At 38.9% G+C, this 26,612-nt stretch overlaps 1 protein-coding gene across 3 annotated transcripts; it reads right to left on the bottom strand.

Moving 5' to 3' along the window:
* Positions 1 to 4: 4 nt before the first annotated feature.
* map3k3 (mitogen-activated protein kinase kinase kinase 3) lies at positions 5 to 25,381 on the bottom strand. 3 transcript variants are annotated; one of them, XM_055193980.2, is made up of 17 exons: positions 24,005 to 25,381; positions 20,030 to 20,109; positions 15,674 to 15,804; positions 15,544 to 15,584; positions 15,004 to 15,103; positions 13,557 to 13,670; positions 13,061 to 13,181; positions 12,183 to 12,316; positions 9,296 to 9,369; positions 9,146 to 9,213; positions 8,947 to 9,042; positions 5,417 to 5,578; positions 5,156 to 5,304; positions 3,997 to 4,128; positions 3,784 to 3,913; positions 3,349 to 3,526; positions 5 to 770 (listed from the first exon to the last, which is right to left on the bottom strand). In XM_055193980.2, the coding sequence occupies exons 2-17, from the start codon at positions 20,031 to 20,033 to the stop codon at positions 542 to 544; spliced, it is 1,863 nt and encodes a 620-aa protein (XP_055049955.1). In that variant the 5' UTR covers positions 20,034 to 20,109; positions 24,005 to 25,381; the 3' UTR covers positions 5 to 541. The 3 variants fall into 3 exon arrangements, with proteins under 3 accessions (XP_055049955.1, XP_055049954.1, XP_055049953.1); XM_055193979.2 differs by lacking the exon at positions 24,005 to 25,381 and adding an exon at positions 20,916 to 20,944; XM_055193978.2 differs by lacking the exon at positions 24,005 to 25,381 and having other exon boundaries at positions 20,030 to 20,516.
* Positions 25,382 to 26,612: the final 1,231 nt, after the last annotated feature.

Below are 26,612 nucleotides of genomic sequence, written 5' to 3'. Positions count from 1 at the left end.
CTCATCAAACAAGGTCTTCAGGGTTACTTATATTGCAAGCAGGTGTGTTTTATTTGAAACTAAACTCTGAAGTGGCCTTCCAGGACCAAAGATGAATAGTCCCGGTGTACAACATTCATTACTGGGAGACATTCTTGATGTCTGCTTTTAAGTGTGAGAGATAAACCATGCAGGCTTTAAAAGAGAAAAGTCTGGCAATTATAATAATGAAGAGTGCAGTTTAAAGCCGCTCAGTCCAACAAAATTATATTTGTTGCATCTGCTTATCCTGTTGAGTGATCTGTTTATTCCTCAAACAGAAATGTGTAAAGTATCCTGTAGTGCCCCCTGCTGTTGCAGAGACCCTTATAAATAAAACTTGCGTGACCTCATCCTGCCAACAGCTGACTGGGTGCTAGCAGGCCACATGTTTTGGAAAAGTCGATTGCCTTTGATACTCAGCTTATCATGGCTTGAGTCTTCTAATGACCCCTAAAAAGAGAGACTTGTTCCTCTGAGGCCCTTTAACTGGTGGAAGCAGCTGGATAGACGTTTGACCTCCTCAACACAAGATCTGGGAGAAGGGATGTCTGAGCAACTCCTCTGCACTCGGTCGGTACTTGGCCTCCACAAAGATGCAGCGGAGAAAGTCGCGCGTGTGCTCGGAGATGTGAGAGGGAAGCTGAGGGTTGGTAGGCTGAGTGGCGATCTTAAATATGGCTGCCATGGCTTCGTATTCAGCCCATGGGGGCTTTTCCGTTAACATCTCCACCACAGTGCAGCCGAGACTCCTTAAATTTAGGAAAAATGACATAATGCTGTTTAATATTCTACAGTTAGTTCATCATTAAACCTTGAATTATTAGACTCTTTGGACAGGGTTTAGATTAATCCTGAACTAGGCCTAAGTTATTTTAGGACATTATAAGGATTAGTCCATTTTCTTTAAAAAAATCCAGATAATTTACTCACCACCATGTCATCCAAACTGTTGATGTCTTTCTTTATTCAGTCAAAAAGAAATTATGTTCTTTGAGAAAAACATTCCAGGATTTTTCTCATTTTAATGGACTTTAATGGATGCCAACACTTAACAGTTTTAAAGGACTCTAAACGATCTCAAATGAGGCATAAGGGTCTTATTTTGTCATTTTTGGAAAGAAAAATAAAAAATATGCACTTTTAACCACAACATCTCAACTATCTCAGGTCATGTGACGCGCCAGCTCGACCTCACGTAATACGTCATCACGTCAACAGGTCACGAATGACGGATGCGAACCTACGCCCAAGTGTGGAGAAAGAGGAGCGTTCCAATGTTGTTGTATACTAATACTAATTAATGTCTTTGTGTCAGTTTATTGTTTAAAATGGTCCGCAAATGTGTGTTTCATATATGTAACACGTGACCTTCCAACGTCATTACGCAACTACGTGAGTTCGCGCTGGCTCATCCAACAGCCGGAGAAAGAAGAGATGTTGTGGTTTAAAAGTTAATATTTTTTATTTTTCTTGCCAAAAATGACAATGTTTCGCTAAATAAGACCCTGGGGGTCCATTAAAGTCCATTAAAATGAGAAAAATCCTGGAATGTTTTCCTCAAAAAACATAATTTCTTCTCGACTGAACACAGAAAGACATCAACATTTTGGATGACATGGTGGTGAGTTATCTGGATTTTTTTAAAGAAAATGGACTAATCCTTTAAGTCGTTTTTACCAACGTACCTTACAAAAATCTATAGTGGTGTGCATCTTGAGACAAACAATGGCACTAATATATGTTAAAATATGTCAGTACAAGGTGTTTTGAAATTAAAGTAGCTCAAACATGCATTTTAGTCTGGGACTAGGACAAGCCCTATCCGGGAAAGCGCCATTTGAGTAATGTGATTACATTAAATGCGTTTCAAATGAATATAGTACATAAAACTGCTAAACATGTTATCCATGCGGCCTATATCAAACCATTGACTGTAAGTATGGAAACTTCGCAGGAATGTTTTGGTGGAAACATTCACATTTAGTGCTGTTGATAATTAAAGTGTGGTTTTGGTGCCTGCACCGCTAAGTAGTGATAAAGCCAATGAGAGGTTGGTGTGTGCGCAGACCCAGACAGCAACAAACTTTCCAGCTTGCTCTTACAAGCTGACTTTTAGCCAATCACAACACTCTTTGACCTGATGGGAGACGGTCCAATCAGTTTAGTCTGGGGAATCCCTAAGCAATTGTAAACCACTCCCAATTATGTGCAAGTGTGTCCCTTGATATTACTTGATTTAAAAAAATAAAAAATAACATTTTTCATAAAAACAGGCCCTTAATAATCCAAGAATTGGACATTAATAAATTTGAAAATAAATCACAAACAAGTGAGTATAGTGGCTCTAATGCAAAATGCTTAATAAACAATTTATCATACAATGTGATCCTCATGTTGTTAAATTCATGCATCCAAGCAGGGCAGATTCGTTGTTTTCATTCTCTACATGGTGTGTTTTATATTACTGTAATGATGCCAAACATCACACCACAAAATGTTCACTCCTACATACCCCAGCTGTTTTCCCCAATCCAGTAAATAAGATTTTGAAGGTATGAAGCTTTAAGATTCCCATAATTAATAACGGAAAATGCTGTGCACTTTTTCTAAAGTAGGAACTAGAAACTATAACCACTTAATAATTTAAATACGTGACCCTGTCTGCAGTGGCGGCCAGTGACTTCTTTTTTCGAGGGCACTCGATGCGAAGTTTGTCACATCATGTATGTAGCCCGTCATGTGTGTGGTTGGTAATTTCAAAATATGTGTTCTGCGCGTTGAGTGATCCTATGTGCATCATGTGTCTTGTCAAAATAAGTGCCTGCTGCAGACGCGTCTAAAGGGTTTATGATAAAAGAGACGCTCGTGTTTGCCAGATACCCGCATAAACTCATGCGTAATCAGAGTTTTCTGTTAAGGGACTGTCTTGCATGTATTTTGTTTCACATGACGCAACAAACATATATTTTGAAAACACAAGCAAGACACGCCACTCTGAACACATATTTTAAATTTGCACCCCTCGGATGAGCAGTCACGAGCCGCCACTGCCTGTCTGTGAAATCCAGGCTTAAGTGTTATAAACTAACTATGAGATTAGAAGCATAAAAGTTTGATTTTAATCTTACTCAGTAAATATTAAAGATATCAAGGTTTTATTTTCGCAGAATGTTCTTTACATTATATAAAATTACTTTAAAAACAGCAAATCACAATAAAAGTGACTTTAGCTCGAAGTTCACAGCCAGGGATACACAAAACCTCCTTAAGATGCAAGCATTTCTTATTTTTTTACATTTACTTCATTTTACATAAAATTGCTCTCACCAAACATCAGCTTTCCGACCGTACCCCTCTCCGCTAATGACCTCTGGACTCATCCAGTACGGTGTTCCCGTAACAGAACGGATCCCGGTGCTGGACATGCAAATGGTTTGAAGCCGCTTACTAGCGCCAAAATCTCCCAGCTTCACGTTGCCTGCTGAATCTCGCAGGATGTTGGCACCTGAATGCACAATCATCAACAGGAAGGAGCGCAGTTAGCATGCAATGGGCCTTTGGTTTCACTCTTTCCTTTAGTACGTGTACACAAAGATTTACGAGGTATCTGCTTAGCATGAAAATATCCTGTTTACTAATATTATACATAGGATATGACAGCGATGCTCAGCAACTATCGAAGGTTTAAAAACTGCAACGGTTTGACTTGATTCTTCAAACAACTAGAAAACTTTAAAAGGAAAGTCTATTTGTAAACGGTACCTTTGATGTCCCTGTGGACTATCATGTTACTGTGCAGGTAAGACATGCCCTCCAGGATCTGTCTGGTGTACTTGCGCGTCACATTTTCTGTCAAAGCCCCATACGCCTTTAGCTGGTCTTTGACTGAGCCCTGTGGAGTGAAAGGCAGGGGGAAAATAATTCAATATATCTAACCCTTCAATGACACAACACTTGATGGCCATCAAAACTCACCCCTGGCATATACTCCATGAAAATGGTAAGGGTCTTTTCATTGTGGTCTCGAAGGCAACCATAGTACTGGACGATCCGCTCATGGTGCAGGTTCTTCAACAGCTGTATCTCACACTCCAAAGCGCTCACCTCCTGCAGAAAGAGGGGCAAAAGTCACGCGACGACCCAACGGCTGTGACCACAGCAGGTAGGTGGAAGTTCTTCTTAAAAACATTTGAGACCGCAGCACACAAAACCCAAACAGCCCTCTGTGCCCATGTTTTTTGGGGTTAAGAGAGCACGAACATCCTGGAGACTAAGATTGTTTGCTTTTGAGCCAAGTGTGTGTGTGCTTGTGTCAAGTGAGGGCATGAGTTATGAGAAATGTGTTGTTAGACTACTCGCTTCCCTTCGCCTTGCAACCCCCTCCAGTCCTACACACACAATCACGCACAGATACAGGAAGTGACACTACATGTTTTTGCAATGGCAGACAGGAAAAGATTTAAAGCGGGGGGGAAAGTTTGAGAAAGACAGAGACACGAATCACGAGAAAAAAACAAGCTTGTAATCTAGCAGATCACTGGGGAAAATATGATTTATTAGAAAGTTTTATGTTATAAGTCATGCAAATCATGTTTTCTTCAAATCTAATAGCGGCAGGTTTTGTTAGGGTTAGATTTAAATGCAAGGTAAATTAAATAACAATACCAAAATATTAAAAACCATTTTGGCTAAAAAGCGTGACTTATACTTTGCCATCTGTACCATAGGTTACGAGTCGGTTGTCATTTATACTTCTGAGTTGCTGTTCATGTCGAAGTGCAAAAAGCCCAAGAAGAGGCAGCTGGTACATTGTTGGAGAAGCATCAGCAGTGATTTGTTAAATATAGTTCCTCAACTTAGTTTTTACCATTGCAAGTGGAAATGCAATGCAAATTGTTTTGACCTGAATAGGGGGGTTCTTGCAGACCAATTAATGTGCTTGCATTTGCATTATTGGAGAGGTGTGCGTAGCATCTATACGTAGGCTACACGGCAAAACTGACACACACATATAAATTGGGTTTGAGAGGGCCATACTAATATACTAAAATAGCTTCAAAGGTTTGATCGTGTGTGTGTGTGTGTGTGTGTGTGTGTGTGTGTGTGTGTGTGTGTGTGTGTGTGTGTGTGGTACCTTGCTGGTTTCTGGACTGGCAGGGTCAAAATGAACCTGTTTTGCTGCAAGTTCTCTGCCTGTGTCTACATCATAGCATAGATACACTCTCCCAAAAGCCCCCTGACCCAGCAATTTCCCTCTGCGCCACGTCAACGGAGCTGTAGGGGCTACAAACACGCACAGAATTTCACATAGATGAGTATTTTAAACAGTTTAAACATTTATATTTAGCACAAAACTAAAAAGTACCAATAACAGAATAATCTATATCATACGTACACTTATGAGGGACTGGACGGTCCTGTGGGCGAAGTCTAGCCTTAGCATCAACCAGTTGCCAGCTCCCCACACTCTCTTCACTGCCGTTTAGCGATCGCCGTGATGGCACCAAAGTAAACAGGTTACCCTGAGGACGGCGGATCCGTGGAAATGTCCGTCGACCTGTGAATAACCATTGTTTATATTTGAAGAGTTTGGTTCCAAAACGCTATAAATCCATTTTTACTAATTTCTGTAAAAACTAGGGCTGTGAAAATAACGCATTAATTCGATTAATTAATCTGAGAAAAAATAACGCGTTAAAAAAAATAACGCAGATTAATCCATTCCGTATTGACCTTTGAACCTGGATACATTCTAGCCACCATTTGACTGTAAAATAAAGGAGGTAGACGAGAACGCGCTGGCGGTGACTGGATCATTGACTGGAACATTTACTTATAAAAAAAAAACGGCCTGATGGAAGTGATGATAAAAATAAAGTATGCAACTCCTGCAGCACAGAATTTGCATATCATAGAGTTTGTCCACTCTAAAGTACCACATCATACAAAGCACATGGAGTAAAGTTCCCCGTCGTTACACGGAATTGCAAAATTATTAAATTCACTTTTCATAAAGACGACGTGTATTCATCTTTTTAAGTGGGATGTGATCAAAGCCTGGAGTGGAGCAAACTCACGTTCCTCTCTCCACTGTAAGCTTTCTGTAATCACTACGCACCGGATCCACTCCGGGTTTTCTGGCTGTAGCGCGTAAGATGAGGTAAAACTTTATTTCAGCTAGCATGGACATACTTATAATGCAGGAAGGCTCCGATGTTTTGGAGATCGATAAAGGTGTATGGACCAATGGAGATTGACTTGGCTTAGCGGAATGATGAAGATTGGGATCAGAAAACCAAACAGCCAATTAACGTATGTCTTTGCACAGTATAGGTGTCCTGTATTTTGTGGGTAAATGATTTCTCTAGTACGTGATTACTCGCGTCCCGTTTTTGACTGCTACGTTGATCTAACCAGTGGCTGATAAAACGGGTTTTTTAAACTAGTGAGTACACTTTATGTGGCGCCACAAGAACCAAGAAGCAGATGACATCCAAATCCCGTGAGAGCAGTTCGAGAAATCATAACAGAAGACTGCTTCCTAAATGCTCTCGCGGTACTTTGATGTCATCCACCTGTCGGGTTCTTTATTTAAGGTTTATGTTCAATTGCACAAAAAAGCCCTGCAATTGATATGGCACTGTTAAACTTTTGGTAAATAATCTTCCTGAGGCACTTTATTTCCTTAGCATATTACATAAATATTTAATACTTTCACAGCAAAATTATGTAGGCGATTAATTTAGATTAATTAATCACAGAGTATGTAATTAATTAGATTAAAAATTTTAATCGATTCACAGCCCTAGTAAAAACGTGTTTTCTATACCAAGAAAGTGACAAGATGAAAACCACTATTTTCTGTTACAAATTTTCACATAGCATCTTTAGGTTATAAAAACATAAAAAATTCAAATCCTTAACTTGATTTTCAAAGATTTATTATAAAAACAAATTATTTTTTCCCCAAAATGCAATAAATCCATGACAACACTTACTTTGTCATATTAAGAACACTGTCATTGCTCCGGTTATACTTGGGACGATGTCGCTGAACTTTTTTGACAGCGATCAGCTCAAATGTTTTGGTCCTGCTCGATATTCGTTGACTTAAATAATGTAAAATAATGGAAAGTTTTTCATAAGATTGATGCTGTTGGGAGAACAAGCAACCGGCTAATAAAATTATTTGATGTTGATTACGGTTCTTTTCCGTTTGTTGATCACGAAGTACAAAGTAGATGAGGAAAACTAGGATTCTGTGTACTCAACGCGCCGCCATTGTTTGTTTTCAATGCGTGAAATGGTGTGCTGTGATTGGTTGAGCGGATTTATTGCATTCTGCAGAAAAGGAGGAGTGGCGTTTATTGCGTTTTGGGGAAAAAAGGGAGAAAAGATGACAAAATAACACGGCGGATATTGGATTTTGGGTAAAATTAAGATTTTACTTTTAAATATTGACCTGATATAATTCTGGTTTTGGCAGTAACTCGCTTTTTAAAAAATGGCGTTTATCGCGTTTTGGAACCAAACTCTTCATTTGTTTATATAGAGTTCTGTGCAAAAGTCTTAGGCCCATCCATATTTCTTTTTCAATCTATTTTATTAAAATACAAACAGAAAATATAGGAAATATGTAGGGATGCACGATATATCGGCAGACATATCGTTATCGGCCGATAACTGCTTATTTTTTATATTATCGGTTATCGGTCTGATAGCAAAATTAGGCAGATAAATGAAAGCCGATAAATGATGGATTATTTGGGTTTGTTGAACCACTTCACTTGCTCATTGCTGGCCATGTGGAGTTTTGATTGGTGCTTTCTGTGACATAGCACGAAGATGACACATGTTGCGGGCTTAAGAAGTGTATGCTAGTCTAGCGCAAAGACAAGATGTCCGCGGTCTGGGAGTTTTTCATTGTATAATTAATATGAATATTTATCGGCCTATAGATATCGGTTATCGGCCCCCAAATATAAAGAGTTATCGGCCAAAATTTTCATATCGGTGCATCCCTAGAATTATGTACAAAAAAATACAAAAATTTAATTTTCAGGACTAAACATCTTCTTTAGGCATCGTGTGACCTCTCTTGAAACTAAACACATCTTGATCTTTTTGAGCAGAATGAAGTAAAAATACTAATTTCTTTAAAATTAGGATTTTATTTTATTTAGGTTTAAGATATCCTGCAGTTTCCTGCTATTGCTCAAGTGGAATGGGAGTTTACCCTTAAAACTTAACACATCAGTTTACATTTTTATTCAGTTTTTAATACTACATACACATTTTTTTTGTATTTTCTGGATGTATTCTATTAAAGAGACTGAAAATAATTATATATGATCACTATAACATTGCAACAACAACAAATCTAATTCTGGCATGGTGGCCTAAGACTTTTGCACAGTACTGTTTATATCTACACATTATGCATTTACATTATATACATAAACATTATGTACGTGTTATACATAGTATATATAGTTGAGACCGGAACTTTATCAAACGTATATTTATATTTTTCAGACGTGGATTAACAATAAACTTCAAACACATTATCAAAATTATTAATTAAACTGCTTGACTTAGATAAGGTACCTAAAATAATTGGCAATAGCTAAATATATCATATTTAAATATGTGTTTGATCAATGCTTTATTCAAAGTGACTCAACACGTTTATAGTCATTTTTTTACATTTGATCAGTTTGTTTGTTTCCTGTGAATAAGCCCATGCTCTTGTCTAAAACCATATGCTTTCAGGAAAGCATATTTATAGATAAGTTACCCTGTCTTCAAATCTCAGGGGAATTCAAGTTATTTATTTAGGTCACGAGATTCCGCTGAGCGAACAGTTTAGGAAACGCAGCTTTCGAGCAATGATAAATTTGACTGTACACAGACTGTGGGTTGTACCTTCACTGTGGTCTTTATGGTGCAGGGACACGTGATACCTCCGGGGGTACGTCCCTCCCTTCCCCACAATCTTATCATAAACATGGTTTTCCCGGTCTAAAAAAGGAGAAAGAGAGAAGGGGAATTGGGTAAAAGGACTGTGAAACCACAGATCAAGATCGATCTCTATACATTTAAACCTGTGTTTTGTTAAACGCACCTGAACAGTCCTGCCGGTTGTCAGGATAACTCTTAATTCTGTGTGTACGAGGTTTTCTGAGTGAGGGGCTATGAGGCACAAGAGTTAAACATTGATCATTATATCATCATTAAGGTACATCTTACATTGTACCTCTCAGGATTTCCTTACCTTTCAGAGTTGCTGTCCAGCGACTGACAGCTGCCGGACACAGAGTTTTCTGCACTGCTCCAGGGATCCAGCACCTTAAAACACAGGCAAATTAGAAATACAAGTAAATCTGGTGTCTGCTAAACTTTTTACAAGCATGCGAGGGTCTGTGTACAATGTGTTACGGTTTAATCTAAGCTGCTGTACTCTGCTGCTTATGTTATCCATCGATTTTTTTTGCATTTTCTTCTGCATTTATTAATGTAAAGCTGCTTTGAAACAAGTAAACAATTGTAAAAAGCGCAACATAAATAAAATTTTATTGAATTGAATGTGTGTAACGCAATTTTTGTCATCGAAAGTGCATGCGTACTGGCACTGCCAGATTTTTGAAGTCATACAGGAGATGCATTGCATTTTGTCGCAATGCGGATGTGATGAACGTCTGAGTACAGACAAGTCAAATAAACTATACTTTGCAAGGTTGTGTATTCAACCATGCACGTACGTTTGTGAACGCATAAAAAACAGACTATACTTTGGGCTTAAGTCCATACTTGTATTTTCTTAAAGAGCTTGAACTCCTACGATATCCAGTATATGACTAGAGATGTAACGAATAACCCAGTAAACAGTGATGCGCGGGTTGATCCAAAATGAGCGGGTGCCTGCGGTCACCCCCGGTAACGAGTCATCCAAAAATATTTTTTTATAATATTCGGGTCGCGGTCGGTCGGGTCGTTTGAAATAAAGATGCATATTAACTTGGGGTGTCACGATTCTCCAAATCCTTGATTCGATTACATTTTCGATTTTTACATTTTTTTAAAGCACAAAAAAATGCTATGCCATTTTTAGACTAGACTTTTATGAAATATAATATCTGACCTTGAACCCGGAGATGCCCTGCCATTTTAGTCGTGCTGCTAGTGGAAAAATATGATACACGCACATACCTGATAAAACAAAACTTCCTGTCAGATAAACATCTGTCAGTACTTTGCACCTTAAAAACGCGCTTTTATTACCATCAGACAAGATTGTGAGAATATTCCCCAAATTAGTCATGTTTAAATGCTGTTTTCATAACTCTTAAGCAACTGAAATAAGTTGTTGTGAAACTTAAACGGATCTCAGTTCAGAAAAAATGACCGATCCTGTCATAGACGCCGCTCTGCTTTACACGCACGCATGCTCTGTTCTGATTGAGTCCAGCTAAATGCGCGTGCTGTTTTTTGTTTCCCATTCAATTCAATTCAATTCAATTTTATTTATATAGCGCTTTTCACAATACTTAATTGTTTTAAAGCAGCTTTACATTAATAGAAGCAGTAAAAGCACAAAAAAACGACAGATAGCACAACATAATACACGATACCATAAGCAGTCACATTTGCTGAGGCTATGACTCGACATTATAAGCGAGCGTATTACTAATGTAACGTCTAGAAGAGGAAGCTAAGTTAAGCCCAAGAAGGCTGCCTCCCCGGGGTAAAAAAACCCTAGGAGAAAAAAAACCCGGGCTGTTTAGCAGAGGAAATAAAAAAAAGTCCTAGGAGGGAAAAACCCTTGGGAGATATATATGTATATACACACATATAAACGGATAAGAGCATGTAAAGAGCAGCTTGCGTGGTGTCTCCTGCACCTGCCATGCTATCTTTTAACTGGCTGTAGCTAGCTAAGTTAGAGGTGGTTGACTCGCAGCACTCAACACGTGTTTTTTATGCGGTCCGAGTTACGGGCAGGCTAATTGAAAACGTTGGGTTGTTTATACATTGACCTGCGCATCACTGATGGTTAACCAGAATAAAAATGTCCAACAATTAGTATTGCAAAGTAATTTTTTGATTACTGTATAAACGTGCCATTGTCACAGCTCAAAATCCCTTGTCCTGCATCAACCAATTTAAGCAATAACATGAGACAAACACATTCATTCACGTCTGATCCCATGTGTTTGTGGAGACAGTGCTTCACTGACTGAATTTAAATTTTAAAAAAATGTTTACATTTAGGGAAATCTAGTTGTACTGACGCATGTTTACTTAATATTTCTTCAGACATGTCCATCTTTTCTATTCATTTTCCATTAAAATGATGTGATCTGATGAGTTTAAATCTCCTTTTAGGGGCCAGTCACACCAAAAGCACTTTAAACGCTTGCCTTTTTAAAAAAAAGAGGCAGTGCGACGCGGCTTTTCATATTGGTAAGCAACCACTGAGTCAGCTGTTTTGTCAATCAAATATTGAAGCGTGAGCGCTCTTTTGCTGTTAACTGTCATATTAGCAGAAACTTTAAAAAGAGGACGCTTGCTCTGACCTTGTTTGAGGATCAGAGGTGCACAAACATACAGGAGAGAGTGAGCGAGTGGAGTCTGGTTCTTCGAGTGGAGTCTGGAGACTGTAAACTTCCCTCACCACAACGTAAGGCCCGCCTCTGCCCTCATTCGATATTGGACAATGGAAAGACACGAATGACGTCGGGCACTTCTCCGCTCTCAGCGCTCCTTCAAAAACGCATGCGCAGCATGCGGCAAAAAAACGCAAGGAGCTCGGCGCGCATAAACAGCGCGCAAACGCGCCCTGCCCATAGAATATCATTCAAAAAAGGCGCCTGCAACTGCCATAAACGCTTTTGGTGTGACTGGCCCCTTACTCTGTTTGTTTCTGCTGCGATTGCTGTGAGCGCAGGTCATGCATATCGTGCAGCTTACTCCTGGGTCATAAAGTACACCCGATTTCTCACAACATAGGCAGACAAATGACTTTGTCTCTTTGTTTTCTATGAACACACATTACTGGAAATACTGGATGTAAAATTAACTAGGTTAGAAGAACATATAACATGCAACACACAAACCAAACGTGAACCCTTGAGTATCTGTATATGTATTGGTCAACTCACACACTGGTCACTGGTTTCAGGTATGAACTCCCCCTCACTATTGATACTGGTGTAGGATCCCTGGCGTGCAATTCGCTGTTGGCGCTCAGGAACGTAACCAGGGGGAGGAGAACTGCGCCCAGTGTTCTGAGAGCCTGTGCGAGATCAAGATGATGTTGAACAGACATAACATTTCATAAAAGAATGAAATTTCATATTTCATTAGTTTCGTAGCTACATAGCAATACTGAAATAATTCACAAAGGAAAAACTAATATTAGAATCCAGTCACTGATAATTGTTAATGGTGCAGTCATATATTAAGCATCTTGATTTTAGTAACGCTAAAATCTGATCAGGCTGACGCACTAACACAGGCTGCATGATGTAATCGAAACAATCTGCAATTGTAGTCAAAAGTAAAGAAGCTAGCCAATAACTTCAGCAATGTTATACAATAGCAGGATCTAAAAGCAGAACAGCTGAATCATGCTATTAAAGACAAATATAAACAAACATCTTTTTCCTTTTGCCAAAGAGCCTCTAGGAACTTGCACTTTCTCCAGACGTCCCTACAAGCTGCAACAACCTCCCCTTCCCCCAAAACACACACTATTTCTAAAACAGGCCATTGGTCCACCGTGCTAATAGTGTCTCGCAATCTGATTGGCCGGGAGCCAGCGAACCATTGTGGAGCAGCCAGTGATGGTGGACAGGAAAAGGAAGAGGACCCACTTCTCACAGAGGAAGTCAGAGAAACAACAGAAAGTGAAGGAGAGAGAGAGAGCAGGCCAGAGAGAGAATGAAAGAGAAACAGACCAGGGCATAGAAGATAGATAAGAAAAGCAAGTCAGATTGAAATTTGATTTTGCACAGCAGTTTGTACGTGTTTGACTTACTGGTCGAGTGGTGGCGTCCTCTGGGTTCTGAGGACTGGTATACGGTACTGACATCGCCAGTGGACTGTGAGGTTTTAATGCGGACCTGCTTGCACACGGTGTGATGAGATGGAGAAGAGGCCTATACACAACACACACAGACAGATGTACAAAATTAAACCAATAAATCAGTGTTTCCTACAGAATTATGCTTTTGCAGCTGGAACAATGTTTATTACCCATCCACCCTAGCAAGGCCCTTAAGGTTCAAACCCTGTATAATGGATCCCAACTATACGGTATAAACAATAAAATGTGTTATACATAGTATAAAGGATGAAATTCATAGTTTATGTTTTTAATATTAAAATACAATTACAAAAAACAGCAAAGGCATCATTATTTTACAATCACTATCTTTAAGTCACTGGCCAGTCTGGTAAACACCGCTATCTTATTCAATTTATTATGCCTATTGGTCTATATTAAAATCCAGCATTACATATTTGAGTCTCACATTGCTTAGTTCCTGTGTCAGCAGCATGATCTTGATGCTCTTCATGTTTGAACTGCGATCCAACAGATCAATGGCTTTATCCAAGTCATCCTGACTGCGCAGGGGAATTGACAGCTGCAAACAACAATGCAAGCAAAAAAACAAACAAATGCATTTAAAGTTGCACGATTGCTAAACCATGTATTAAAAGTAGGGCTGTCCAAATTAACGCGTTAACGCAAATTCATTTTAACGCCACTCATTTTATTAACGTGCGATTAATGCAACGCACAATTTCAGTTGACACTAGCCCGTAGTTGAATAAATTGAGATGCAGGCTTAGACAGTAAAGATGTGCTGTCCAAATGAGGTTTTCGTAAAAATAAGAACATTAAAGCAACACTATGTAGTTTCCATGTAAAAATGACTTACAGCTCCCCCATGTGGTTGAAAAGTGCAACAGTGCCTGGTATCAGACACTCTTCTGCAGGCGGGGGGAGGGGCGGGGCGAGGGGCGGGGCTGTGTTTCGTTTCCTACCCTCCACCGCCACTTTCAAAGTGTGCTTGTAGCAGCTAGGAGGCTGCTCAGGTTGCAGCAACAGTACAATTTGTCCAGTTAAAAGTTGTTCTATCACTGAAATAATTTTAGAGACATTATTTAAATGTAAAAAAAAACTACATAGTGTTGCTTTAAGCTTTTGTCTAGCGAATCCAATGCTCTTAATGGTTGTTAACTCTTTCACCGCCATTGACGAGATATCTCTCGAGATATCTCGTCAATTAAGAGAAAACGCTTCCCCGCCAATGACGAGATTTTCCGTCTTTCCGCAATACCGCTATTATCCACAAGGTGGCGCCCTTCTGCAACTTTTTAAACCCGGAAGTATTGCCCTATGGCAAGCTGCTGCATGTCCGTGTTGTTTTAAAGATCGCTCTGAATGGGATCTCTATGAAAAGTCCGTCACAAAAATGGAATTATCTCTGTTTTTTGCTCAAAATGTGGTGTTTTTGCAGAAACCTACCCATATTCAAAAGCTGATTGCAAAAGAACCACTTAAGGTAGGATGAAACGTTTTTTTTTGTTTGAAAGCAGAGGGTCTGTTCTTTCATTTGGTATATTGTATGTTTATATATTTAAAGAATATTTAAACTTTGGTGAAAATCATGAAAAACGCTGGTGCTGGCTGGCAACTTTTTTAAAAAACGCTTGCGGTGAAAGAGTTAAGCATTTAAATTGATAATTATTTGTACATTTTCTGAGAGGTGTACCGTCCTAAAACATACACAGGTCGCAGGCGTAAACGCCTTGGTGTACACACCCTTTTACAGTGCAGATAAACCCTTATTGTGAAGTGATGCTCCAAAAATGAATTAGTGCACATTAATACTTCATCAAAGGTGTAATTATTAAAACATATGAGCTAATCGTAAAGCAGTCAGACATGAGTGAGTGCATCTGAATTAATACCTCATTATTCATATAATGCAGGTCTAACTGCTGACCGAAGAATGTTTTGACTTTCTGCTGGATTTCCTCAAACTGCACAGGCCGCCCAAACATCAGAATCCTACAAACACACATAAATATACACACGCGCCACACACACGGAGTGAGGACATCAAACAGGATGCTGAAATTTCTCTAGATGTGTAATCGGAGCAGGCAAGCCAAGTCAAGTCACACACACAGTGGGATCTGCAGAGCTCACAGATTCCTGAATGCACACCTAGCATAGCTGTGGTCTCTCTCTGGCAGCCAAAAACTAACCACAGCACAGTCCTTTCCTTTCCACTGAGATAGCAGCCAGAGTAGTGAGAGAGAGGATGCTTGTGTGTATCAGTGTTTGTGTATAAAAGATTCCTTCTGGTGTGCAAATGTCTTGAACCAAACAGGCATTTGTATTTTATGTTTATTTGCACAGCTATTTGAGCTTTACTGTCATTTAAAACAAAATGTAAAAACTGAACAAAACACACATGCATGCACATTCCAGTTCAAGAAATTCACCTTCTTTCACCGCAGAATTCAAACTTAATTCTGACATCATCCTGAGCAGAAAGAGAAAAAAGAGTGAAGTCATCATGGGGGGCCGTAAAGGGGACATGTGTTTCATTTTTAATTTGCATATGTGTGCTACCATTCTGTTGGAAGAGCCGGCGGTGCTGACAGGTTTGGGTTTTGCCGTGTCATAGGTTGTCGAAGGCTGGCGCCTAGTCATCTGCAGGGCCACCAGATCCTTCATAATTGAATGGAGAGCCTGTCTCTCATCTGAATAAAGAGACAGTGACAGTGAATATAAAACACACACAAGTATATTTTGGACCACTAAAGATGTTTTGAGTTTTATGCACGAGTGAAAAGGGAAGATTCAGCCAACATTTAACTGATTAAATCTCGGCATTGGTTAGAAATATAAACATAATATCATTAGAAACCAGAGACATTTTATTCTAACTCTAAATGAAGAGCAGGTCACATAAGTTGTTTAAACTTAAAAAGCGATTCAAGTTTAAACCCAACATAAAAACACCCGTGTATGCACATCTATTAAAATCTCAGGCCTTATGTTGAGTTGAGTTTTTTTTTTAAGTGGAGTGTCGCTTTAAGACTATGCCCTTCTTTGTAAATTACTATTGAAGTAAAAAAGCTTGCTTATCTGAATGCTTGGGTGTGATTTCAATCAAATAACTTTATGAATAAGCACATAAACATGGGACATATGATATTTGCTGCATTCAAAGGCTGTTTTCTTAAAGGACAAGTTCGGTATTTTACACTTAAAGCCCTGTTTTTACATTGTTTATGATGAAATAGAATGGTTTTGACTGAAATTTGGACGTGTGATGCTGGCCCGAGAATTTTCGGGTGTTTATTGTATCACCTCCCATCTCTACAATGGCTCTATAGGTGCACTGAAACAATCCTTTCTAAAATGCATTAAACTCTCGTTTACAAAGACGTGAAACTCACCGAGTGGTCGGGGGTCTTCGCTGATATGCTCACACAAAAATTGCTGCAAAAGACGCATTCTAACAGGTTTTATTGTAGTTTTTGTCCAACTCCATTGACTTGTATTAGATGTGCTGTGAGGTATGGTATTACTCCGCGCCGGGAACTTTGTTTGTATTCTTGCAATTGACAAAGGTGGATTATCGCCACCAACTGGGCTGGAGTGTATATTATTCAAGCTCTCAACGGAAGAATGTACGGGTGTGAGGCGTTTGGAAAAATAGGTCCACAAGTTAACAACGAATGCTAAAACACCTGTTGGAGGGCATCTTTTGCGGCGATTTTTGTGTGGGGATGTCGGTGGACGCCCCTGACCACTCGGTGGGTTTCACGTCTTTGTAGACGAAACTTTAATACATTTTGGGAGGTATTGTTCCAGTGCACCTATAGAGCCATTGTAGAGGTGGGAGGTGATACAATAAACACCCGAAAATTCTCGGGCCAGCATCATATGTCCAAATTTCAGTCAAAACCGTTCTGTTTCATCATAAACAATCTGAAAACAAGGCTTTAAGTGTAAAATACCGAACTTGTCCTTTAAAGCTGAATTTTTATTTACTTACATGCTTTTTATATAACGAACTGCTTATTTCAAGGTGCATACAGTAATAAAATGGCTTGGATTTAAATGAACATCCATGTCACACAAGCATTCTTTCATTTCTAATGTTTTGTACTTAATACAGGGACAATGCTGAATGTTGTTAGGAAAGCTGCAGTGTCAATGTTCAGCACTGCTTCAGAAAGATTTTAGCAGCTATACAACAACAGTCACTGACACACGATACATGTACAAATACAGTATAAAGTATTAATAATATGTTTGTGTAATTGTAGTTCGTAGTTTTATTCTAACATCTAATTTAGTCGTGTGTATGATTTTGTTTTTTTTAACTGAAGGGGTTGGGGCACCACCATACAAGTCCACTTAGTGCACCCAGCAGCGGCTCTCAAAATTTTACTTTATAAAGCAGAGGTGTCCAAACTCAGTCCTGGAAGGCCAGTGTCATGCAGAGTTTAGCCGAAATTTCCCTCAACACAGCTGCCTGAAAGTTTCTAGTCTGCCTAGTAAGACGTTGATTAGCTGGATCAGGTGTGTTTGATTACGGTTGGAGCAAAACTCTGCAGAGACACCGGCCCTCCGGGAGCAGCATTGGACACCCCTGTTTTTCATCGTACTGACTCTTTGATAACACTACAAAGTTGCAGACTACAGCAACGTTAAATAGATTCATCTGGACCTGCTCATTGCTTTACTTTGAACTAAACAGATGTTATTCTGCATAGAGTAGAAATTTGCTATACAGTTACATTCAAGGTGCAAATGAACTGCGAGGATGTTCTGGGTTATTTGGTGAACAAACACACTGAAACAGCTAGACCTGCGGCAATGTCGCGACCCCTGCAAGAAGGAGACGGTGTTTTCGAGAACTTTGTTCTCATGTTTGATGTGAGAACGAGCCGTGTCTTGGCTAAGCTTGCACACGCAGGGAAAAATTTCGCAGTGTGTTGTTTGGACAGACTTCACAAACCTCCAGAGAGACAAAGAAACAGTGAAGCCCCATCTATTCAAAAAGACTAAGAACCGGTGGGAGAACATGACACAGACCAACCTAAACACAGCAATCTCTCAACATCTAAATCACTGAACGTCTGGGTGTAGGTGTTTGTTCACTTGAGAACATGAGCCATCACTGTCTGTCTCCATGTTTTCCTAACTTTCTCAAACATCAATCTCTCTACATCTTTTTAATTCCAGGAATCAAAGTGGTTTCCAGCGCAACACCAAACTGGCTGAAGTGTCTTACACTTTCTCCTATGGAGTTTGCCTTAAATATGACATCAAACTTAAAGGTGCAGTGTGTACATTTTAGAAGGATCTTTAAACAGCAATGCAATATAATATAGATAACTATGTTTTTAGTGGTCTTTAAAGACCTGACAAAATGAACTGTATTGTTTTTATTACCTTAGAATGAGCCGTTTTTATCTGCATAAGCCGCGTGTCCCCTTACATGAAAGCCGCCATTTTGTTTCTACAGTTGCCCTAAACGGACAAACTGCTCTATAAAGTGCATCACTATAGCCGTTTCTCAATGTCAAAAATACTTCCTTGGCAGGACACTTCCTTCAGAGGCTAGGCGAGGCTCCTCTTTAGAATTTGGGGAACACATACATGGAACAGGCTAGCAAGTGCACGTCATTGCGTCATTACGTCAGTAAAAAGGTGTGCTTTCGGCTCTGCGCGCATAGGATTGTGGGTGATTTGAGAGTGCGAAGGATACACAATACACATATGCATCCTTTCCTGGATATGGGATATTTTTCGAATGAAGGACTCAGTCCTTGGTTGCAATTCCAAGAATCCTCGACATTGGAACAGTCCTTCGACGGATGTCGGTGACGTAGCATCCTCGAAATTCTTGAGAAACAGCCCATGTTGTCTCAAACAGTGACATGTTTGTCCTGTGACGGCTACCGTAGCTTCTCTATGTGCTTCGAAAGGGAGGGGTGCAATACCGAACGTCACCACTACATGCCGTTAAAATCTACACACTGCACCTTTAAATACAATACGGACTACCGGCACATCCGGGAACTTGACTGTAAATTTCATCACCGGCCCTTTTTGGGGGATAAAAAAGCAGACCTTCCATTGGCTTCCATTCAAAATAGCGGAACAAAGCAACGTTTTTACACAGCCGGCAGGCGTAAATAACTTATGAAATCACTCAGATTAAACATGTCGAGTATTTATCTGTCCACCCTGCCTGCCATAGAGCCCGAAAGATACATTAACACATTTAATTTAGTCAATATAAAAACATGTCCCTTTCATTCTCACAGCGTCAAGTTTGTGTAACAACGCCATCCAGTGATTGCTGGAAATATCGCTAAGCCAGTTAGTTGTATGACTGGACGGAAAAGTGCACTCATTACTCTAAATATAAAGACATAAATAAATACAAAGTAAAATCATTCACTTGCTTCCCTGTTGACTCGATGAGGTACGAGTAAATGTCCGGGTAAGACACCTCTGGCCAATAGGGAGCGTTGTTACACAAATTTGACACTGTGAGAATGAAAGGGACATGTTTTAATAGTGATCAAATTAAATGTGTTAATGTATCTTTCGCGCTCTATGGCAGGCAGGGTGGACAGATAATTACTCAACATGTTTAATCTGAGTGATTTCATAAGTTATTTACGCCTGCCGGCTGTGTACGAAGGTTGCTTTGTTCCGCTATTTTGAATGGAAGCCAATGGAAGGTCTAGTCTGATTTCCCCCAAAAGTGGGCGTGAACCTGCTCAGAGACATTCTATGACGTTGCGCCGGTTGTGCGTATACAGTGCAAATGATGGCCAACATCAAATTGCAGTTACATTACACTTTTGGACAAAAATACTGTGTGCAAAATGTTTTGTATGAGGAAATGACAATTTTCATTTTTTGATAAACCATCCATCATGAATGGGCACTTACTCATTTTGGCAGTGTAACTGTTTCTGCTCTCGTTTTGAGGTCCTCACACACACTGTCCTGCTGCGACACCCATCAATGTCCTAAAAGTAAAAGAATAATTAGGTTACTTAGAAAGTCCTACGAAATAAGTGGGAATCCATTAATCGTCACCTGCAGAACTATACCTTATAAAGTTAAAATAAATGTTTTTATTAAAACAAAATAATGAAATTTTGAACATTATACTGCTATCCTCCAAAACAATAAAATAAGGGCATTTCATTTACAAGCATATTTGAATTGCATGCTGTTTACCACCTATGTTTTCATTTGACCCTATGAAGTGTACTGTAGCTACATGAAATAAACTACATATGGAATGTGCAACAAGACGCTGAGAACGTCTGCCGTGCATGCATGTGAGAGCATGTAAGAAACAGAAGAGAGCCTGTAACCCGATCACCGCTGGCACATTGAAACCTGGCACAAAGCTTCCAGCCGAAAGGAAAAATAAGAAGGAAATATTTAGCATTTTTAAAAAGTGCCAGATTTCAACTCCACAGACCTGATCCAACTATTAAAGTCCACCTTAAAAATGCAACAGCTTTATATAAATTCCATCAATTTACTATCTTCAAAACTTCACATCAATATTTGCCTATGCATACGGGTGACTTTTATTACAGCATGATGCACATTGCATAACATTGCACATTTTTGCACATTGATGTTTTGTATTTTATCCATTGTTTTGTCATATTTTTCTAAATTAAACCCTGTCAGATCATAGAAAAAATGAAAATAACAAGATCACATAGTCATTTACAAGTCTGTAATAACTTATTCCCCCCTGACCATCCATTTGGTGCTTTGAAATAACAGTGTAGAAACAAAATATGAACTTTACCTAGAGACTCTCTGGCATCCTTCTGCGAAAAATATCCAAATGATAGTTTCACTTAAAATGTTCATGTTTGAAAATCTATATACAGTCATAGTTAACCTCCAAGTTATGCAACTTAGGATTCAAATATTTACCTGTATGTTCTAGTTCACATTTTACTGCTCAAACTTCAGATTGAGTATCCTTATACAAACATGTAAAAATTGCATATCAAGCAACCACAATGTAAAATACAAAGCACTTGTTATTATTTCGGATCAGGTGATCCATGCACAGAAGCAAGGTGTCCTTAGATTGCTTCCCTCAGTATATTCTGACCTTTAAATGCAAAGCCGAGACAGGATTTCATCATTTCTAATGACATTACCTGCCCGTGTCTCACTGCTGGGCTTCATCAGACCTGCAAAACTCTCTTCTGATCCAATTACAACCAGACCAGAAGAGAAAGGACAAACTGGGCATTGCTGAGAACGGCTCATCCCTCCAAACTTCTGGTCAGGGTAGAAATGATTAACCAAAGTGTTAAGTGGCGCGTGTGCCCATGCGCACGTTTGTTTCAGTGCCTCTGGCCACGCGGCTCCAACTGAACCGTGAGCAATTACAGGGGTCAGACATCATTCATTTGCGCTCATTCGGACAAATATTCTTAGTGGTGCGCAGGTGGCCACACTGACTGCGGTAAGAGCCGCTGGCCTCAGATGACATCTTTCTATACATAAATCTATATTCAACAGACACCAGAACAGTCAACTCATTCAGTCCCTGACCCTTAGTCTCATTTTTTCTGCCGTTCTTAATTAACTTCTGGTAAGAATGTGTGGAATCTGGCAAGAGGAGAAGGCCATGCATCGGTCCTTTCAGCTGGGCTCGCTTTGTTTTGCTTGTATCCTTTTTCCAGTGCTCACCAGAACCTCGACAAATTTCTCTTACTGTTCCCGCCCCTGAACTCCTCTTGCCTGATTTTCAGCTGTTTAGTCTGTGGCTGGTTTTCCCAGCCATGGTGTTGGCTTTAAGGCTGTTGCCTTTGCATACGGCAAGAGATTTGGGGGGTTTACGGCACAAATCCCACCTAGGCTTCCCAACGCTCTGGACTGTATCGACTAAAAATGCTTTTGTAAGCTCTGGGGTATGATTGGTAAGATCAACGGCTCTTTTATGTGAAACGGCAGTGTTTTATCAAAGCAACTGGCCTAAAGCTGATGTTGCAATACAATCACAAACAAACAGATCAGACATGATCTGTATAAGTTAGGCTTAGTGACCATGAAGTATGAGAGCCAATGTTGTGACACAAGAGCAGGGGAAGGTAACACCGGAGATGTGTGAGGGATTTTCTCATCACTGGTAAAGAAAAAAGCTGGTTGCCAAAATTCAAAAATAACCTAAATGTTTTCTTTTGTTGACAATCTATACTATACATACAACTTGCTGAAAATGCCACAACTGGGAAACCAACACATGAAAACATACATTGTAGCACACTTCAGTATTTACTATAGTAAACAGTAGTAACACTTGTTTACTGTAGTATATACAGGCCTCAACGCAAATAATTTTTTATACTGGCCCGGTCCGTGTCACATATTTAAAAATAATAATTCAAAAGTCAAATATAATTGTATACATATACAACAGACATGTTCCAATGAAAAAAGGCTCCCAACTTTTCTGCTTTACCTGTAAACTGACAGCAAACTCTGCAAAATGTTGCATCGTTTCTTTCGTCTGGGGTATTACCCAAGTAAATGTCTGCTTCCAAGATGTTCAATATACATTGATTAAAATATATTTTAGTGACTGAGGGTGAAGCACTGGCCCAATCGGGTAAGTGACAACACTTTCTACTGGCCCGAATGTCTCTCACGCTTGCCCGGTCCACCGGCTTTATGTTGGGCCCTGATACAGTATAGTTTATTTGTTTGTTTATTTATTTATTCTTAATGCCATTCAAACATTTATGGTTATATTCATGGCGAGAACTGGTTAATTTACACACAAGTTGTGTAGCACATCCACACATGTTGGGGGAGGGCAATTTGGCATCTCCAATTTACCTAACCTGCATGTTTTTGGCCTATGTAGGTGGCTTTCTCCACACAGTATAGTAATTACTACACATTGTTAATGTATTCTACTGTATACTGTAGCATGAATTGATAAACAGCATTAAATACTGTACTATACTTTGTTTTTTGATTCAGTTGTCATACTAAGCAGCTATAAAAATGAGTAACTAGTCCCAGCACAAGAAGTCAATGGCAAATAGTGCTTATTGCACAGATATCCAGTACTGGTGATTGCTATAGCTTGCAGTAACCATCTGCTATTAGTCACATGGGTGCCATCAAATAAAAAGGTGCAACTGATGTTAATAAATTTAGTGAATATACACTCACCTAAAGGATTATTAGAAACACCATACTAATACTGTGTTTGACCCTCTTTCACCTTTAGAACTGCTTTAATTCTACTTTGCATTGATTCAACAAGGTGCTGAAAGCATTCTTTAGAAATGTTGGCCCATATTGATATGGATAGCATCTTGCAGTTGATGGAGATTTGTGGGATGCACATCCAGGGCACGAAGCTCCCGTTCCACCACATCCCAAAGATGCTCTATTGGGGTGAGATCTGGTGACTGTGGGGGCCATTTTAGTACAGTGAACTCATTGCCATGTTCAAGAAACCAATTTGAAATGATTCGAGCTTTGAGACATTGTGCATTATCTTGCTGGAAGTAGCCATCAGAGGATGGGTACATGGTGGTCATAAAGGGATGGACATGGTTAGAAACAATGCTCAGGTAGCCCGTGGCATTTAAACGATGCCCAATTGGCACTAAGGGGCCTAAAGTGTGCCAAGAAAACATCCCACACACAATTACACCATTATATTAAATTCAACAGGTGTTCCTAATAATCCTTTAGGTGAGTGTAGTAGGTCAATGTATCACAGATGGGGATAATTGTGAGCTAATGATATAATGCTGTAAGTGTACAAAAATGATAATTGAACATGATGTGTTTCTTACGCCATATTAAAACGTTGCAAATAGGGACCACCTTGTAATAACTCTCAGTTAAAATGCTCACCTGAACTTTGGGTGAAGTACAGATGCAGATGAGGGAGCCCTCAGCCGCTTTCAGTCCTCTCTTGGAAACTTTATAGTCACAGTTAATGCAGTTGGACAGTGAACAGATATCCAGTCCCTCCACCAAAGTGGACAGACTGCCATCGCTAAAGCGCGTCCAGGTGCGCGGGCACCTGAGGGTCTCCCATATCATCCGTGACTTTATGCTCCTGGGGTAAAAGCTGACACTTCTTAAAAACACAAAATGCGCAATCACCTGTTTACGCTGAGAGTGACAGTAACAGTCATATGGATGAAATAAATCACGAAGCGACAAAGAACAACGTGTTTAACAGATTAAGAAAGGTAAGCTTCGTTGACTCTATCATTATAGATTTGCAACATAACTGTTGTATAAAAAAGTCTCAAATAAATCTGAATAATAAACTCCAGATGTCTTGTAATAACACTAGTGATGCAGAGGTAAGCGTGTTGCTTTAATAAAATCCATTTGTAACAGCAGACTGTAGGAAAAGGACGAAGCGATTTCCGTAATTTTGATGGCTTCTTTTCCTGCTAGGTTTGCAAATTTTTTCTTCTTCGATGTGCTTGGTCAGTTCAATATAGTTTTCACTTTTTAGTGAAAGGCGACGATTACTGTCCGTGCAAATGCATCAATCCAACACCGGTGGGTAATAAGTTTGTACAAGCACATGAAAAAGAAAACGAGCCTCAGCTGGATGCTTGGACAATCTCAGCATTATTATGCGACAAATCTTTTTGAATGAAGGCATGTGACTGTGAGACAAGCACTTATGTATCCACTTTATCGAACTAAAATCGAAAAAAAGTGTATTAGAAAAATGACACATAAATCCCACTGCCGATGGTGTGGACAAAAGAAATGCTGCGCATTACAGCCAGAGGCTACTTGAACTTCGAGAACAAATTCCGCTTTCCGTTGATGTGCGCAACTTGCATGACAAGTTAAAACTTAGCGAAAGTGCGAAAATATGCTATCCAAACCCCGTTGAAGTTATCTGGGTGACAGTAAGCGGCAAATAAGATCTTTAGTCGACATTAGTCCAAGCTTTCTTGTGATGGTGATAAACAGCAAATGCTAGAATGAATCTTTCGCGCAGTGAGTTTCCTGACAGAGAAAAGCAGCTCGTCACCGGAACCATAAACTCGCTTCCTTCAAAACCAGCCAAAAGTTCGTCGTGTTAATGCACGTGCAGGGATAAACTTGCGTTTACGATTTTTTGCATGATCTGTGACAAAATTGTATCGCATTCCGTTAATAATTTCCATAACATGTTCAAGATGACAACTGTGGTACAGTCAGACTTTGCGTACGCTCGGGGGCGCGCTATTCCTCTTTTTACTTCATGCTTGATGACGCGCAAGATGTAGTGCACACATTTGTGACGTAGGAGTCAGAACTGAATTATGTTGTTGAGCTGTAGCTCTTGAACGATGTTCTTACATTTTTTGTGATTATTAAGCAAATTTTATATCCACAGATCCAGAGTAAAGACTAATTATTTCTTTTTTTCTTTTTTTAGACTTGCTGATTCAAAGAAACCAAAAAGCTATTAAACCATGGCTATACTTGAAATTACAAATAAATTATTATTATTATTATTATTATTATTATTATTATTATTATTATTATTATTATTATTATTATTATTATTATTATTATTATTATTGTGGCGTTTTTTGACATCATATTTTTGAATATGGAATTTTGCAGAATTTTAAAAATGCTTTCTGTAAATCTTATTTGTGTATTTACATAATAGTTTTACTTTACTTTATGCATTTGTATTATAAAATCATATTAAAAATAAAAAAATATTGATGAGAATCTGTACATAAAATTAAAAGCTATAACTTTCAGGACAAATAACTATAGGAAACTAAGGACAAAAATAGCTGATTCAATTGGGGTTTTTTTTGCACGTAAGCCCTAATTTTGTCTGTAGGCTACTTATAAGCAATCATGATTCATGACTAAACATTACTTACACTTTTTACACTTGTGTTGTCCCTTTTATTTTTATTTGAACTCAAAATCAACACGAAATGACACAAAATGTGTTAAAATAACACATAATGTGTTAAATGGGATAACACAAAACACATCCTGTATGTGTTAATTTTAACACATTGTTTTGTGTTATCCCATTTAACACATTATGTGTTATTTTAACACATTTTGTGTAATTTCGTGTTGATTTTAAGTTCAAATAAAAATAAAAGCGTGTTGTTCCAAAAATAACACAGAGATGTGTTAAATTTAGAACAACACACTAGATGTTATGTCCTTAACTAGACACAAGATGTATTATTTTAACACATTCGTTTTAAGAGTGTACAATTAATTTTGGACCCATAATTAAAATTATTAATTTAAAAGTAAATTTTTCAACACACAATTCTTACACATAATCTTTTAAGTTTAATGAACTTAAAATCCAAAATTCCAAATATTTTACCCATAATCCCTTGCACGTCATTATTAATGTTTTTACGTTTTATCAAAGGATAAGAACTGATAGGGCATCTTAATAGTTGTTAATTGAGAAGAGATAGTGCGTTTAGCTCTTTTTAGTCTTACTAATGTT

The sequence above is a fragment of the Misgurnus anguillicaudatus genome, chromosome 19 (assembly GCF_027580225.2).
Source record: "Misgurnus anguillicaudatus chromosome 19, ASM2758022v2, whole genome shotgun sequence".
Classification (NCBI taxonomy): domain Eukaryota; kingdom Metazoa; phylum Chordata; class Actinopteri; order Cypriniformes; family Cobitidae; genus Misgurnus; species Misgurnus anguillicaudatus.
Note: the sequence above shows the minus strand (reverse complement) of the source record. Positions and strands in the feature narration are given on the sequence as shown.